Source organism: Pristiophorus japonicus, chromosome 7 (genome assembly GCF_044704955.1).
Source record: "Pristiophorus japonicus isolate sPriJap1 chromosome 7, sPriJap1.hap1, whole genome shotgun sequence".
Lineage (NCBI taxonomy): Eukaryota > Metazoa > Chordata > Chondrichthyes > Pristiophoridae > Pristiophorus > Pristiophorus japonicus.
The window spans coordinates 130,826,312-130,842,135 of NC_091983.1; the positions used below are offsets into that span (position 1 = coordinate 130,826,312).

General features: G+C 42.1%; 1 protein-coding gene across 3 annotated transcripts in view; it reads left to right on the forward strand.

The window, feature by feature from the left end:
• LOC139267275 (BSD domain-containing protein 1-like) overlaps positions 1 to 15,824 on the forward strand; it is a 45,229-nt gene that overhangs the window by 15,839 nt on the left and 13,566 nt on the right. For 2 of the 3 annotated variants that reach the window (XM_070885325.1, XM_070885327.1), the window contains exons 3-7: positions 3,967 to 4,083; positions 4,700 to 4,867; positions 4,968 to 5,022; positions 14,494 to 14,600; positions 15,076 to 15,144. In XM_070885325.1, the coding sequence (XP_070741426.1) occupies positions 3,967 to 4,083; positions 4,700 to 4,867; positions 4,968 to 5,022; positions 14,494 to 14,600; positions 15,076 to 15,144 (516 nt within the window). The remainder of the gene's footprint in view (positions 1 to 3,966; positions 4,084 to 4,699; positions 4,868 to 4,967; positions 5,023 to 14,493; positions 14,601 to 15,075; positions 15,145 to 15,824) is intronic. The other variant, XM_070885328.1, reaches the window with a different exon arrangement.

Here is a 15,824-nt window from a genome sequence, read left to right on the forward strand (position 1 = left end):
CCGGCGGAAGTGCACACCGCTCAAATCCCCCCTCGAGCTGAATATGGCTCGGGGAGGGAAAATCATCGGACCACGGCGGCCGATCGATTTTTTTCGATTGGCCGCCCAAACCCTGCAGTAGCGGGACGGTGAATTTCGGGCCCATGGTGTCTTAACGTTAGAGACACAAGTGCTCGCAATTCATTTACAAGGTACCTTCCATATCATATCTCGACTCCCCACCTTGAGCACTTTTTGTCTCTTATCAGAGAAAACAGCATTTTAGCTTGTTTCCAAACTTTTTAGTATTTAAAATAACCAGAATTTTACTGTGGTCACAATGTAAGTTGGATTTTTCACAATTTATAATTTCAAGAAAACTTTCAGTAACCAAATTAAGAAAGCAGTGTTTTGTTACAATATGAATTGATTTAAAACAAAACCACACATGTTAATTAACAAACATAACAGCACTCAAATGGCAAACAACTTCAGCTCTTCGTACAGAAAAGTGAGTGGAGCTGAAACAAAGTAATAGACACCTTTTTTTTTTAAAGACAGCTTTGAGACAAAAGGAATATTGTAGCTTTTTAAACATACATGCTTTGTAAAAAGACATTAACATTCACACTGGAAAAAAACTGGAACATCAGAAAAGAGACATGATCGTCCCTCTTCTCCTTTATTCCATCATAACTAATCTATCCTTTCTCCCATAAGCCAATTTTCAATTTCTGATGATTTCTACTGAATCCCATTTTGTAACTGGAATCCTCTAGCAAAACATGGTGGCAGCCTCCATGATCAATGGCTTGGACAAAGGGTCGTTCGTCCTCACAGTACCAGACAGGAGAAGACTTGGTCACCGTGGAGGCCTGTGACCGTCACTGGGGCTGAGAGTCTGGGAGCACCGCTACGACTAACAGACAAAACATTTTGCCCCCTTGTCTGATTGCATTTCATGGTCACAACTGCAGAGTTCAAATCAGGCCCGTTAGCTTCATGGATTGGGTGTTGATAATGTGGGCCATTATTCAGACATCAAGAGGTATGGAGAGAAAGCAGGAAAGGGGTACTGAGGGAATGATCAGCCATGATCTTATTGAATGGTGGTGCAGGCTCGAATGGCCTACACCTGCACCTATTTTCTATGTTTCTATAGTGGTATTCGCGAGCAAAATGTCCGGGCTTATAACAGTTATAACAAATTAAGTTGTGTCTGTCTCCTGGCTGGGGAGGGGTCTGTGGAATCTGAGGACTCTCTATCACCAAAACTTTGGACCCAGTAGGGGTGAGGGATGATTTACCTCGGTCCCAAGCTTGAGTGCAAGAGTCCAACAGATCATCCTACCGGGTTCCCTGATGGATGGTAATACCAAGAATGTCCCTTACGGGGGTGGTAAGAGAGCATCGATGAATGTCAATTTAAATCCCTCAATTTCCCCAAACCTTTGATCATCATGGTTTTCCTGGGACTGGTTGTACAAATCATACAATTGATTTGCAAAGTCCCTGGGGTGTTCGTTAGCCTCTTGCAGGGCTTCCCCAGCCGCGCGGGTGAAATTGACTGATTTCATGCCCAAACGGTTACAAATTTCATCCATGACATTCCACCAATCCTTTTTATCATAGATTTCTCATTGGAGTGACATTTGTAAGCAGTGCCTATCATTCTAAGGTGACACCTTATCTCCAATTCAAAACAACGATTTAAAACATAGCATCCATATCAGTTTAAAATTTTTTTAGGCATCTTTAGTTTCTAATAGTAGACATGTTGGGTTACAGTAGAGGATTGGGCCCACCCACCATTACCCTACCAAACGATGTCATTCCGCATATGCCAATACTACTGAGTACAGCCTCTCGCCATCCACTGGTCTGGGTGACAACAGACCCAATAGGAATTTGCGATGGGTAATCCGCTGTTATTACCCCTTTGAAACTGACTGCAACTTCGGGATGTAGCGCTTGTGCATCTGAATGCAAAAATCCTGAAGTTGTGGTCAGCCATTCACTGCTCAAAACACTGGCTGTGCTGTGCCCCCCCCCCCCTAGCTGGCAATCAGTGAAACTGATGAAAACTTGGGCTTTTCTGCGGTAATATGGCTGTTAAATATTCCATTAAAAGTTAGGCCTTGTTGTATTAGGTATAACTGGAGTTATAACAGCATATTTACTGCTAAACAAATGTTATGACCCTGAAAAACTAATTTTATTTTTGTGGTGTGTCAAATTTGTACTAAGAGAATGGTTGAGAGATAACTACACGTCATGATGATTTATGATAAAGTAATGGTGGGGTCCCCTGTCCTCGTGGATGTGGTAAGGCTATTAAATTTCTGTCTGCATGCAGTCACATCTACGGAGTGCTTCGATTGGTATTGTTGTTTGTGTTTATGTGGTCACGCAGCAACAGTCATTGGGTGGGGGTGGGGGGAGAGAGTGAGAGAAAGAATCTCTTCTCCTGCATGATCTCAATTGCCACATCAGAAAACTGTGACACCCTACTGTTAACATGAATATTGGTAAAAATGGTTTAAAATTTAGGTCCTTTGCCTTTGCAGTCAGAAATATGCTCACATTAGCATATGATTTCCTGCTCACTATTCAATAATGGGCATTATTGGAGTTCGTTCACACATTGCAAATTAGGCTGAGTCAGAAACAGGTAACTAGTGGGGTGCTGCAGGGATCAGTGCTGACCCCAACTATTTACAATCTATATTAACGACTTGGAGGAAGGGACTGAGTGTAACGTAGCCAAGTTTGCAGACGATACAAAGATGGGAGGAAAAGCAATGTGTGAGGAGAACACAATAAATCTGCAAAAGGCCATAGACAAGCTAAGTGAGTGGGCAAACATTTGACAGATGGAGTATAATGTTGGAAAGTGTGAAGTCATGCACTTTGGCAGAAAAAAAATCAAAGAGCAAGTTATTATTTAAATGGGGAAAGATTGCAAAGTGCTGCAGTACAGCGGGACCTGGGGGTACTTGTGCATGCAACACAAAAGGTTAGTAAGCCGGTGCAGCAAGTGATCAGGAAGGCCAATGGAATCTTGGCCTTTATTGAAAAGGGGATGGAGTATAAAAGCAGGGAAGTCTTGCTACAGTTGTACAGGGTATTGGTGAAGCCACACCTGGAATACTGCATGCAGTTTTGGTTTCCATATTTACGAAAGGATGTACTTGCTTTGGAGGCAGTTCAGAGAAGGTTCACAAGGTTGATTTCAGAGATGAGGGGGTTGACTTATGAGGAAAGGTTGAGTAGGTTGGGCCTCTACTCATTGGAATTCAGAAGAATGAGAGGTGATCTTATCGAAATGTATAAGATTATGAGGGGACTTGACAAGGTGAATGCAGAGAGGATGTTTCCACTGATAGGGGAGACTAGAACTAGAGGGCATAATCTTAGAATAAGGGGCCACCCATTAAAAACTGAGATGAGGAGAAATTTCTTATCTGAGGGTTGTGGATCTGTGGAATTCATTGCCTCAGAGAGCTGTAGAAGTAAGGACATTGAATAAATTTAAGGTAGAAATAGACAGTTTCTTAAAGAGAATAAGGGGTTATGGAGAGCGGGCAGAGAAGAGGAGCTGAGTCCATGATCGGATCAGCCATGATCATATTAAATGGCGGAAAAGGCTCGAGGGGGCGTATGGCCTACTCCTGCTCCTATTTCTTATGTTCTTATGTAATTACTGCATAGTGGCTTCATGCGTGCTAAGATTGCATTGTCAGCATGTACCCAGATGGAGGCTCCAAAGGAAAACCATTGCTCACATGTTATAGTACAAAAAACAGTTGTATAAGTTCTGACTTTTTGATGGCATTGCCGTCCTATCCATTGGTGGTGGAATAAGAGTGTTAGCAATGTGCTATGTGTCAACTGCAGGGAGTAGAGATGTTCATATTGAAACACTGATTTCAAATTTGTGTGTAATAGGGTTAATGCTATTTCCTATTTTTTTTTTTAAATTCACAGTCTGCAAAAGCTGTGGAATTTTTGAAGCATGATCTGGCTGAATTCACCCAGGTTATCCAACATGATACTGTGACTACTATTGCTGCCACAGCTTTAGCATTCAAAGAGAACCTGAGTGTGAGTATATGCCCTATTATAATTTAGACCATATGCCAAGTTCCTGAATCCATATTTGTTACTAAATGCACTATTTTGTTTGTAAGGAAGTATAAACATGTTCAGATAAAGGTGTAGACGCCATCAATTTCCTTTACAGGAACTTGTTTGTGTTCATTTTGCTTTATTAACATTGCATGGATGTATCTCATAATAGGACGTAAAAATATATCCCATTATTTATGGTCTTTGGATGACAGCAGTTTTAGTTGCGCTAAGACTTCAATAAGCAAACTAATGTGGCTATGGTACAGTTACAATTATTTCCAATAATGCAAGATTAAATGTCATTTGATTTTTCAGTATTTGTATTCCAGCAACAATGTAATTGCAAATTTATGAATTTGAGTGTTAAAATGTGGAATGATACTTAACCTGAATCCAAAAACGTATGCAGAATCTTTCAGGCATCAAGTTCACTGATTTCCCTGGGCTTATATGATAAACTCACAAAACAAGTTGCTGTCAATTTCCCCCACCTCCTGTTTTCGAGTCGAACCAGAGACCCATGTTACTACAGTAATTACAAACAGCAGAATTAGACAGAAATTATTTTGGTGATTTTCTTCTCTTCTAGATTGAGGAGCCCACAGAAGGAGGTCAGAAGCTAAGCAAGGGACTTTCAAGCTTGCTTGGAGCCATCTCTGAAGCACTTGCTCCTGCAGTGGAAGAATCAGTCACACCTCATGTAAAAACAGTAAAGGACATTCAGATGAAAATTAATGAGCCATACGATGGTGTTAAGGTATGTAAAATGTTGGCATATAATGGCCAAATGTGAAATGGAAGAACAAAAGAGTTAATTATGAAATGGTTACCTTTCTTTTAACATTTTTATTTTACAGGTTCGACTCTATAACCTTCAGGCTGATCCAGCAACATACTGCAGTAAACCAGATGGTAATATGTAACAAAATGCTGTAATCTGCGTTAGGAAGCTGCAAACAGAAAATACTTCCAAAACATTTGGTTTCCATATTCTAAGTTTTGCATCATGTCCCTTTTATGTACTAGATTATTTTATGTGGTGACTCCTCACAAATACTCAAATTATATATTTACTTATTATGTTCGTACTGTTCAGATACTGTTCAAAGCTACATTTTACTTCACTCAGTAAACCATTGTTTCTTGTAGCTGAATATCTAAATTCCAGTTTATTGCTGGTGTGTTTCAACCTTTTGAGTGGTTGAAATGCAGGTATACACGTGAACAAAACTAACTTAAATAATGCAAGAAATTATTGCTTCTATGGTCATGAAGTAGCTAGGAAGGGAAAAAAAAGCAAAAATTAGCACTAATGTTATTGGGGTGTGTGAATATGTTCCTAATGTGCATTTTAGTGGAAATTGGCAGAATGTGTAGCATAGAATCTGAGAACAGTGCACCCCCTATATATGCTAATAAAATCATGGTAGCAACGCATAAGGTACCACTGATGGCTGTTGTCTCTCGATAAGTAGGGAAATGGAAAAATGGATACAGCCATTAATTGGGGCAATGGTTGGGGGGGAGGCACAGGGAGAGAACAATTTGCATGCTGGACTATTCGTGACTGCAATTGCCCCTTTTTCTAGCGACGCTAGCATTTCCAGGGAGTACTAATTGAGCACAATGGCATATTCGCCCGGGCGAGGGGGTGATAGCGCCTCCAAGGAAATTGCCCCGGAGGTTGGGAGGGCGCTGTCCCGGTAGTGCCGCACACTGCGATTAGCTCCTCGGTCCGGCGCACACTGTGCGCGCCAACACCTTGCCAACCTCTTTGCGCCCCATGGGGGAAGTTGCCCTGCGAGTCTGGCATGAGCTGATGTCAAAACCCCCGGGGCACCCCTTAAAGGGGAGGCCTTTAGCGCCCCAGGCCGCCATTTTATTTTGTCAGTCGACTCCTGCATCGGCCCGACAATGGCGGCTTTCTTATTGACCGGGCCGCCCTCATGCAGCCCAGCACTCTGTTTTAGGTGCCGGGCCGCTGGTCCAGTCGCTCACGTCCCTGGTGGCCCAGTGGCTGGCCATTAAAGGGCCTGCAGGGTGTGCAGTGGCCCTCCCCTTTAAATAATGCTCAGCGTAGCTGCTTCCTTTGTGGGACGCACATACCCAATTCCGCGTCGGAGGTGGGACTGCTGGGCCGGGAGACAAAAGTCCTGGCCCCAGAAGGTTACCACCCCCAATCGAGGTGTGGGGCATTTTCACCCCCTTATACTTTCAAAATTTGTGTGAATGTGATTTTTGTTTTTTTGTTTTTATTCTTTCACTCTATGGCACCAACTAACGTGATGTTCAGCCACAGGTTGTAAATACATGATGCAACTTAATTAAAAATATATTGCTATATAATCCTGTTCCAATAAGAAATGCCAGGAATTCACTGTGTCTGCACTGACCAAAGCAACTGTTGCTCCTCTAAGAACATCTAGCCCCTCGAGCCTGTTCCGCCATTCAACAAGATCATGGCTGATCTGGCCGTGGACTCAGCTCCACTTACCCGCCCGCTCCACATAACCCTTAATTCCCTTATTGGTTAAAAATCTATCTATCTGTGATTTGAATACATTCAATGAGCTAGCCTCAACTGCTTCCTTGGGCAGAGAATTCCACAGATTCACAGTCCTCTGGGAGAAGAAATTCCTTCTCAACTCGGTTTTAAATTGGCTCCCCAATTTAAAACCATTGGGGAGACAAGCCATAGACATTTATACATGTTACCTACAGACTGCAATATACTGATAAAATTTTTCTCAGAAGCACTGTTTAATCCAGGGATACTGATTATATATCCATGTGCCAATTACAATCCAGTCTCACTATTCCCATCCCAAATGCTGGAACTACCTGATGAAGGATGCTTAAAGCTTTATAGCTAAATGACCAGAGAAAATTAATTGTAATTTAATACAAAAACAAAATACTGCGGATGCTGGAATCTGGAATAGAAACAGAAAATTATAATTTAAATTATAATTGTAATTTAAGATGGGTTCTCTTGAGAGACTGAAGCACTTCAGAGATTTGGACCTTTTCTGCTCCCAGAATTTCAGTCCTCAAGTGACCCCTGGGCCCATGATGCATTTCAGCAAGCCTATTAACTGTTCTGCATTTCTTAAGCATATAATACAGGAGATTATAATATCCTACTCTCCTGGCTGAAGGATAGCAATATCTCTCTTTTCTGCTCTCTGCAGGTAAATCTTACTTCATTCATTTTTTTTCTTTCTCTTCTAGACAGCAATGATAAGCAATGTGTTAGCCTGTCTCCATAATCGGTAAACACCTACATATGAACTTAAGAAATAGGAGCAGGAGTAGGACATTTGGCCCCTCAGGCCTGCTCCGCCATAACCCTTCACTCTCTTATCGTTCAAACAACTGTCTATCTCCACCTTAAATATATTCCGTGACCCAGCCTCCATATCTCTCTGGGGCAGGGAATTCCACAGATTTACGATCCTCTGAAAATAAATTTCTACTCATCTCAGTTCTAAATGGGGGACCTCTTATTCTTAAACTATGCCCCCTAGTTCTAGATTCCCCCACGAGTGGAAACATCCTCTCTGCATCTACCTTGTCGAGTTTCCTCAGTAGCGAATAAGATCACCCCTCTTTTTTCTAAACTAAAATGAGCATAGGCCCGACCTGGTCAATCTTTCTTCATAACTCAACACCTTCATCTCGGAAATCAATCTAGTGAACCTTCTCTGAACTGCCTCCAATGCAAGTATATCCTTCCTTAAATAAGGAGACCAAAACTGTACGCAGTACTCTAGGTGTGGTCTCACCAATACCCTGTACAATTGTAGCAGGGCGTCTCTGCTTTTATACTAATCCCCCCTTGCAATAAATGGCAACATTCCATTTGCCTTCCTGATTACTTGCTGTACCTACATACTAACTTTTTGAGTGTCATGCACAAGGACCACCAGGTCCCTCTGTACTGCAGCTTTTTGTAATCTCTCTCCATTTAAATAATAATTAGCTTTTATATTTTTCCTGCCAAAGTGGATAACCTCACACTTTCCCACATTATACTCCATCTGCCAAATGTTTGCCCATTCTCTTAGCTTGTCTATATCCCTTTGCAGATTATTTGTGTCCTCCTCACAACTTGCTTTCCCACCCATCTTTGTATCATCAGAAAACTTGGCTACATTACACTTGGTCCCTTCATCCACGTCATTAATATAGATTATAAATAGTTGAGGCCCCATCACCGATCCCTGTGGCACCCCACTAGTTACAGTTTCCCAACCAGAAAATGATCCATTTATCCCGACTCTTTGTTTTCTGTTAGTTAGCCAATCCTCTTTCCATGCTAATATATTACCCCCAACCCCATGAGTTCTTATCTTTTGCAGTAACCTTTTATGTGGCACCTTATCGAGTGCCTTCTAGAATTCCAAATACACCACATCTACTGGTTCCCCCTTATCCACCCTGCTCGTTACATCTTCAAAGAACTCCAGCAAATTTGTCAAACATGATTTCCCTTTCATAAAACCATGCTGACTCTGATTGATGGTATTATGCTTTTCCAAATGTCCTGCTTACTGCTTTCTTAATAATGGACTCCAGCATTTTCCCAACGACAGATGTTCGGCTAACTGGTCAATAGTTTCCGAGTTTCTATCTCCCTCCTTTTTTAAATAGGGGCATTACTTTGGTGGTTTTCTAATCCGCTGGCACCTCTCCAGAATTCAGGGAATTTTGGTAGATTACAACCAATGCATCCAGTATCTCTGCAGCAACTTCTTTTAGACCCTACGATGCAGGCCATTACGTCCAGGGGATTTGTCCACCTTTAGTCCCATTATTATACCGAGTACTTTTTCTTCAGTGATAGTGATTGTTTTAAGTTCCACCCTCCATATAGTCCCTTGATTATCTATTATTGGGATGTTTTTTGTGTCTTCTATCGTGAAGACCGATGCAAAATATTTGTTCAAAGTCTCTGCCATTTCCCTCTTCCCCATTATTAATTCTTCAGTTTCATCCTCTAAGGGACCAAAGTTTAATTTAGCTACTCTTTTCCTTTTTATATACCTATGGAAGCTCTTACTCTCTTATATTTCTTGCTAATTTACTCTCATAATCGATCTTCTCTTTATTATTTTTTTAGTCGTTCTTTGCTGTTTAAAAAAAATTCCCAAGCCTGTGGCCTCCCACTAATCTTGGCAACATTGTATGCCATTGTTTTCAATTTGATACTTTCCTTTACTTCCTTAGTTAGCCACGGATGGTTCTCCCTTCTTGTAAAGTCTTTCCTTTTCACTAGAATATATTTGTGTTGAGAGTTATGAAATATTTCCTTAAATGTCTGCCACTGCTTATCGGCCATCTTACACTTTAATCTACTTTCCCAGTCCACTTTAGCCAACTCTACCTTTATATCTTTCTAATCACCTTTATTTAAGATCAGGACATTATTTTAAGACCCAACTTTCTCACCCTCCAACTGAATTTGAAATTCAACCACGCTATGATCACTCTTTCCTAGAGGATCCTTCCTATGAGATAATTTATTAATCCGATCTCATTACACCCTACCAGATCTAAGATAGCCTGCTCCCTGGTTGGTTCCACAACGTATTATTGAAGGAAACCATCCCGGATGCACTCTTTGAACTCTTGCACAGGGCTACCATTGCCAATTTGCTTTGGCAATCAATAAGAAGATTAAAATTGCCACCTGACATCTAATTGTGTTAGGAGATCCCTGGCCCCTAATTCTAGGAGACGGTAGGGGTTGTCTTGTTATAGGACCTCCTCTCTGGTTGTGAATACAGACATGCAGTGATTCAGGTTTTTAAACAAAATTGCAATGGCAAGCTCTCATGGAACTTGGAAGGTGAGAATGCAGAATGATAGAAGTTAATTAGTTTGTGTCAAGCAAGATGACCCACTAGTATGGAGAAGCATAGTGTGTTCATTGTTTTGTGTCATTAAGCAAACATCTGGTGTACTGATTGAATTGAGTGAGTCCATGCATAACTGCACTACGTCAGCTGAAGAATAACAAGGCAACAGGAGCAGTTGGAATTCCTGTCGAAGCACTAAAGCATGGCGGAGAAGCACTATTGGCACAAATACATGACCTCATGTCTCTTATCTCTAAGGAGGAGAGCATGCCAGGAGATCTCGGGGACGCTGTAATCGTGACGATCTTCAAAAAAGGGGACAGGTCTGACTGTGGTAACTACAGAGGAATCTCCCTGCTGTTGACCACAGGGAAAGTCATCGCAAAAATCCTCCTCAATTGTCTTCTCCCTGTGGCTGAAGAGCTTCTCAGAGTTGCAATGCGGATTCCATCCACTAAGGGGTACGATGGACATGATCTTCATCGTGCGACAACTATAAAGAAATGCAGGGAACAGCCCCAACCCTTGTACATGGCCTTCTTTGACCTCACAAAAGGCCTTTGACACTGTCAACCGTGAGGGATTATGGAGCATTCTGCATTGCGGCTACTTTCAAAAGTTTGTCACCATCCTCCGTCTACTCCACGATGACATGCAAGCCATGATCCTGACCAAAGGATCCACCACAGACCCAATCCACATCCGGACCGGGGCCAAGCAAGGCTGCGTCATCGCACCAATGCTCTTTTAGATCTTCTTTGCTGCAAAGCTCCATCTCACCCTTAGCAAGCTTCACGCTGGAATGAAGTTAAATTATAGAACAAATGGGAATTTGTTCAAGCTCTGCTGCCTCCAGGCCAGATTCAAGGTCGTCCCATCCTCTATCATTGAATTACAGTACGCAGACGACACTGGCGTCTGCGCACACTCGGAGGCCGAACTCCAAGCCATCGTCAACACCCTTCACCGAGGCGTACGAGAGCATGGACCTTACGTTAAAAATCCGTAAGACAAAGATCCTCTACCAACCTGACCCGCCACATAGCACTGCACTCCGATTAACAAAATCCACGACAAGGCCTTGGACAACGTGGACCATTTTCCATACTCTGGAGCCTACTGTCAGCAAGAGTAGACATTGACGATGAGGTCCAACACTGCTTTCAGTGCGACAGCGCAGCCTTCGGTCGCCTGAGAAAGAGAATGTTTGAAGACCAGGACCTCAAATCCAGCACCAAGCTTATGGTCTACAGGGCTATGGTGATACCTGCCCTACTATATGGCTGAGAAATGGACTATGTACAGCAGACACCTCAAAATGCTGGAGCAGTACCACCAGCGCTGCCTCCGCAAATCAATTGGCTGGATAGATGCACCAACATAGAAACATAGAAAAATAGGTGCAGGAGTCGGCTATTCGGCCCTTCGAGCCTGCACCACCATTCAATAAGATTATGGCTGATCATTCCCTCAGTATCCCTTTCCTGCTTTCTCTCCATACCTCTTGATCCCTTTAGCCATAAGAGCCATATCTAACTCCCTCTTGAATATATCCAATGAACTGGCATCAACAACTCTCTGCGGTAGGGAATTCCACAGGTTAACAACTCTGAGTGAAGAAGTTTCTCCTCATCTCAGTCCTAAATGGCTTACCCCTTATCCTTAGACTATGTCCCCTGGTTCTGGACTTCCTCCAACATCGGGAACATTCTTCCTGCATTTAACCTGTCCAGTCCTGTCAGAATTTTATGTTTCTATGAGATCCCCCTCATTCTTCTAAACTCCAGTGAATACAGGCCCAGTCGATCCAATCTCTCCTCATATATCAGTCTTGCCATCCCGGAAATCAGTCTAGTGAACTTTCGCTGCACTCCCTCAATAGCAAGAATTTCCTTCCTCAGATTAGGAGACCAAAACTGAACACAATATTCCAGGTGAGGCCTCACCAAGGCCCTGTACAGCTGCAGCAAGTCCTCCCTGCTCCTATACTCAAATCCCCTTGATATGAAGGCCAACATGCCATTTGTCTTCACCGCCTGCTGTACCTGCATGCCAACCTTCAATGACTGATTTACCATGACACCCAGGTCTGTTGCACCTTCCCTTTTCTTAATCTGCCACCATTCAGATAATATTCTGCCTTCGTGTTTTTGCCACCAAAGTGGATAACCTCACATTTATCCACATTATACTGCATCTGCCATGCAATTGCCCACTCACTTAACCTGTCCAAGTCACCCTGCAGCCTCTTTGCATCCTCCTCACAGCTCACACCGCCACCCAGCTTAGTGTCATCTGCAAACTTGGAGATATTACTCTCAATTCCTTCATCTAAATCATTGATGTATACTGTAAATAGCTGGGGTCCCAGCACAAAGCCCTGCGGCACCCCACTAGTCGCTGCCTGCCATTCTGAAAAGGACCCGTTTATCCCGACTCTCTACTTTCTGTCTGCCAACCAGTTCTCTATCCACGTCAATGCATGCCAATACCATGTGCTTTAATTTTGCACACTAATCTCTTGTGTGGGACCTTGTCAAAAGCCTTTTGACACCACATCCACTGGTTCTCGCTCAGATCAACATCCCCAGCATCGAAGCACTGACCACGTTCGATCAACTCCATTGGGCGGGCCACATCGTCCGCATGCTCGATACGAGACTCCCAAAAATAAGCACTCTACGTGGAACTTCGACATGGCAAGTGAGCCCCAAGTGGGCAGAGGAAAACGCTTCAAGGACACCCTCAAAACCTCCTTGATAAAGTGTAACATCCCCACCGGTTCCTGGGAATCCCTGGCCCACGACCATCCAAAATGGAGGAAGAGCATCCGGGAGGGCGCTGAGCACCTCGAGTCTCATCGCCGAAAACAAGCAGAAACCAAGCGTGGAAGGGGCGTGTGTCAACCCAGGCTCCCCACCCACCCTTTCCTTCAACCACTGTCTGTCCCACCTGTGACAGAGACTGTAGACTCTTCAGCTACCTGAGAACTCACTTTTAGAGTGGAAGCAAATCATCCTCGACTCCGAGGGACTGCCTATGATGATGATGATGATGATGCACTACATTGACTGCTGTGTGTGGAATAAAGCAGCTTGACTATTTATATTTGGCCTCATTTTCCCACATGTTTTTCAATCTGCCTTCAAAAGGATTGAAACACCACATGTGGGAAAATGCAAAAGACTCAACTATTGTTACACCCCTAGATTATGCTATTGTATGCTCAGATATTGGACAGGACGGAACACCCCTAAACATGAGGTGCTCAGACTGCCTACAGGGGTGACTCGCACCTCTACCCAAAAGAATATCTAAGGCAAGATCCAAATTTGTATCAAAGGGCTTTCATAGAATCCATTATGCCATTAAAAATCCCTGATTAAGTAGATTTAATAGGAAATATTTGGGGCAAACCCCACCTCAAATAAGAGTAAACAAAAAGAGAAACACAATAGGAACACACTCTCAAGCAGCAGGTGGGATGTAAAATGGATAATAAGAGAAAAGCATATTGGAAAATAAAGAGACTGGGATAAACAAAAATTGGGGCAGAAGAAACAAAGAAAAAGGCCTAGAAAAAAAATATAGCAGAAGTATAAATCAAAAGATCAAGAAGAGAATGATCAGGTGAGACAAATCCATTGTCACATTCGTACTGCAGTCAAGGATGTAGTATTGGCTCTATTTCACAGCGATACAAGTGGAAGCCATGTTTTTACTGCCTGCCCACATCACTGAGTTGCGGAAGGCAAACCTTTATACATCTCCTCAAATGCACACAAGGACTGAGCTCCTATTACTAATCTATTTTTTTTGAACATAGTGATCAAGATTAGTTAACAAGGTAACCAGTTCCTTTCAATCATCAAAGATCTGTAGTTTTAATGGGGAGTTTTCTTTGACATTATGAATCGCCTCCATACTGTCACCGCAGATACAGCTGCCGTTCAGAATTTTAAATGTTACCTTTTCTGTCCGGCTTAACACCAGTTGCTTTTCTATTACAGCCAACACCTATCCTTTCCATTGGTGTGGGAGAAACTTCTCTCATTTTTTCCTGAGAACTGATTAGCTTAAAGCATGTGATGTGCAGAGATACTTTGGTTACCCTAAAGATAACCAAAAGAAACCAGTGGCTCAGAATAGATGCATCCATGGCAATAGGGCAGCAACGTGCAGACAGCATGTTCCCTTTACCAGTGTGATAGTAAGGACTAGCCATTTTCACCATGTTTGTATTTGTACTGCAAGGCAATTCCTTAAATATTCAGCTGACTTCCCATTTCAGCCTCACTGGTGCTTTGAAAGTACTTGTCGAGAAAATCAGTATCTGGAATTGTGCATTGGCTAAAAATTAGTGAGTAGCCTTGGTTAACCTGCAGAAAACATTTTTCTGTAACTCAGAATATTCAAACATACTTCCAAGGAATTGAATTCTGCATTTTAAAGATGTCCTATTTTCAGAATTATTTGAATTGGCTCACATTTTTTCTTCTATGTAAATCTTTTGTGTCTGCAGAACAATACAACTTCTGGTTATCGAGCTTCAATTTGGAAGATGAGAAGTGTGCAATATCAGAGCTCTTGGTCAATAGTCCACCAATAAGAGATCTTTACGCACAACTGGTATATACAAAAATGTTTATCGTGAATTAAAATACTTACCCAAGTTGCATGCAGTTTTCATGTGCAAAGCCTGGTTTCATTTTTGGCTTCTTACCCTAGATTACTTTGTATCAGTGTGGAAAAAATGGGTTGTGCAGCAAAAACAAATTATCCAAATGTGCTGTAGAAATATTATAAAATTCATCTTGAAAAAACAATTAATTTCATAATATTGTTTCTGTAAACTTAAAGCATTGTAACCTTGTTTGAGGGGCTAAACTCTGCATTCTTCTAGTCTCACTTTGAAAGAATTCGAGATATCCTAATTTAAGTAAATCTTTAAATTTTACATAACTTGTGAGAAGCATTGTTTTATTATTAGGTGCTTCTTTTCCATTTGTGTTTTTGCTTTACTTGGTTACTGTTTGTATTGTGCATTCCTAACTGTCCATATTTTATAATTTTCCAGGATTTTGTTTTTATATGTTTTTGACAGGTTCCTTCTGAAGTTACTCATGCTGACTTTTGGTGTCGGTATTTCTACAGAGTCAATCAGCTTCATCAGGTCAGCACCACAGTGGGTTGACATTTTCTCAACAAAGCAGTAAAGATTCACAGCATGGGCGCTACAGTTAATCTCAGCATCTCTGGGTAGTGTTTGGTGGGTGAAGAGAAAGTAAATAGGATTCTCCATCTAACAACTGCTGTGAGTGCACCCGTTTTGGAAGCCAGTTGAGGAGTAGACCAAGTTCAGCTGTGATTTCATCTGTTGTCAAATGGCTACTAACCTTGAGAGTCACTCATTGTAAGATTGAATATTGGAAGCCCACCATCATTCATGAAAATGTGCTCTACTCTTTCAAGAGCAAGAAAGGGTACGGACAGAAATTCAGAGCCTAAACTTGGCAAAAGAAAAATTAAAGATGGCAGAACATAACTGTCTGTATCTCCAAAGTATGTTGGGATTTGGGAGGTGGGAATTCTCCTGTTGGTAAAACTCAGGAGCAGCACTTCGAAATATTCTATTGAATGCAGATTGTATTCTGTACTTCAGAGCATTAGTGAATCTGTATGTCACTACCAGATAAGTGATGATGGTTATTTTTCTTATTAGTAGAATAGAGATGTTGCATGAGCTTGGACTGTAGTAAGCTTGTGGTTTTAGTAACATGGCACCAAAATGTTCTGTATTGGGTAATTCCATGATCCCCATGCTATCAGCAGGAGTAGGACTCTGAGTGTTGT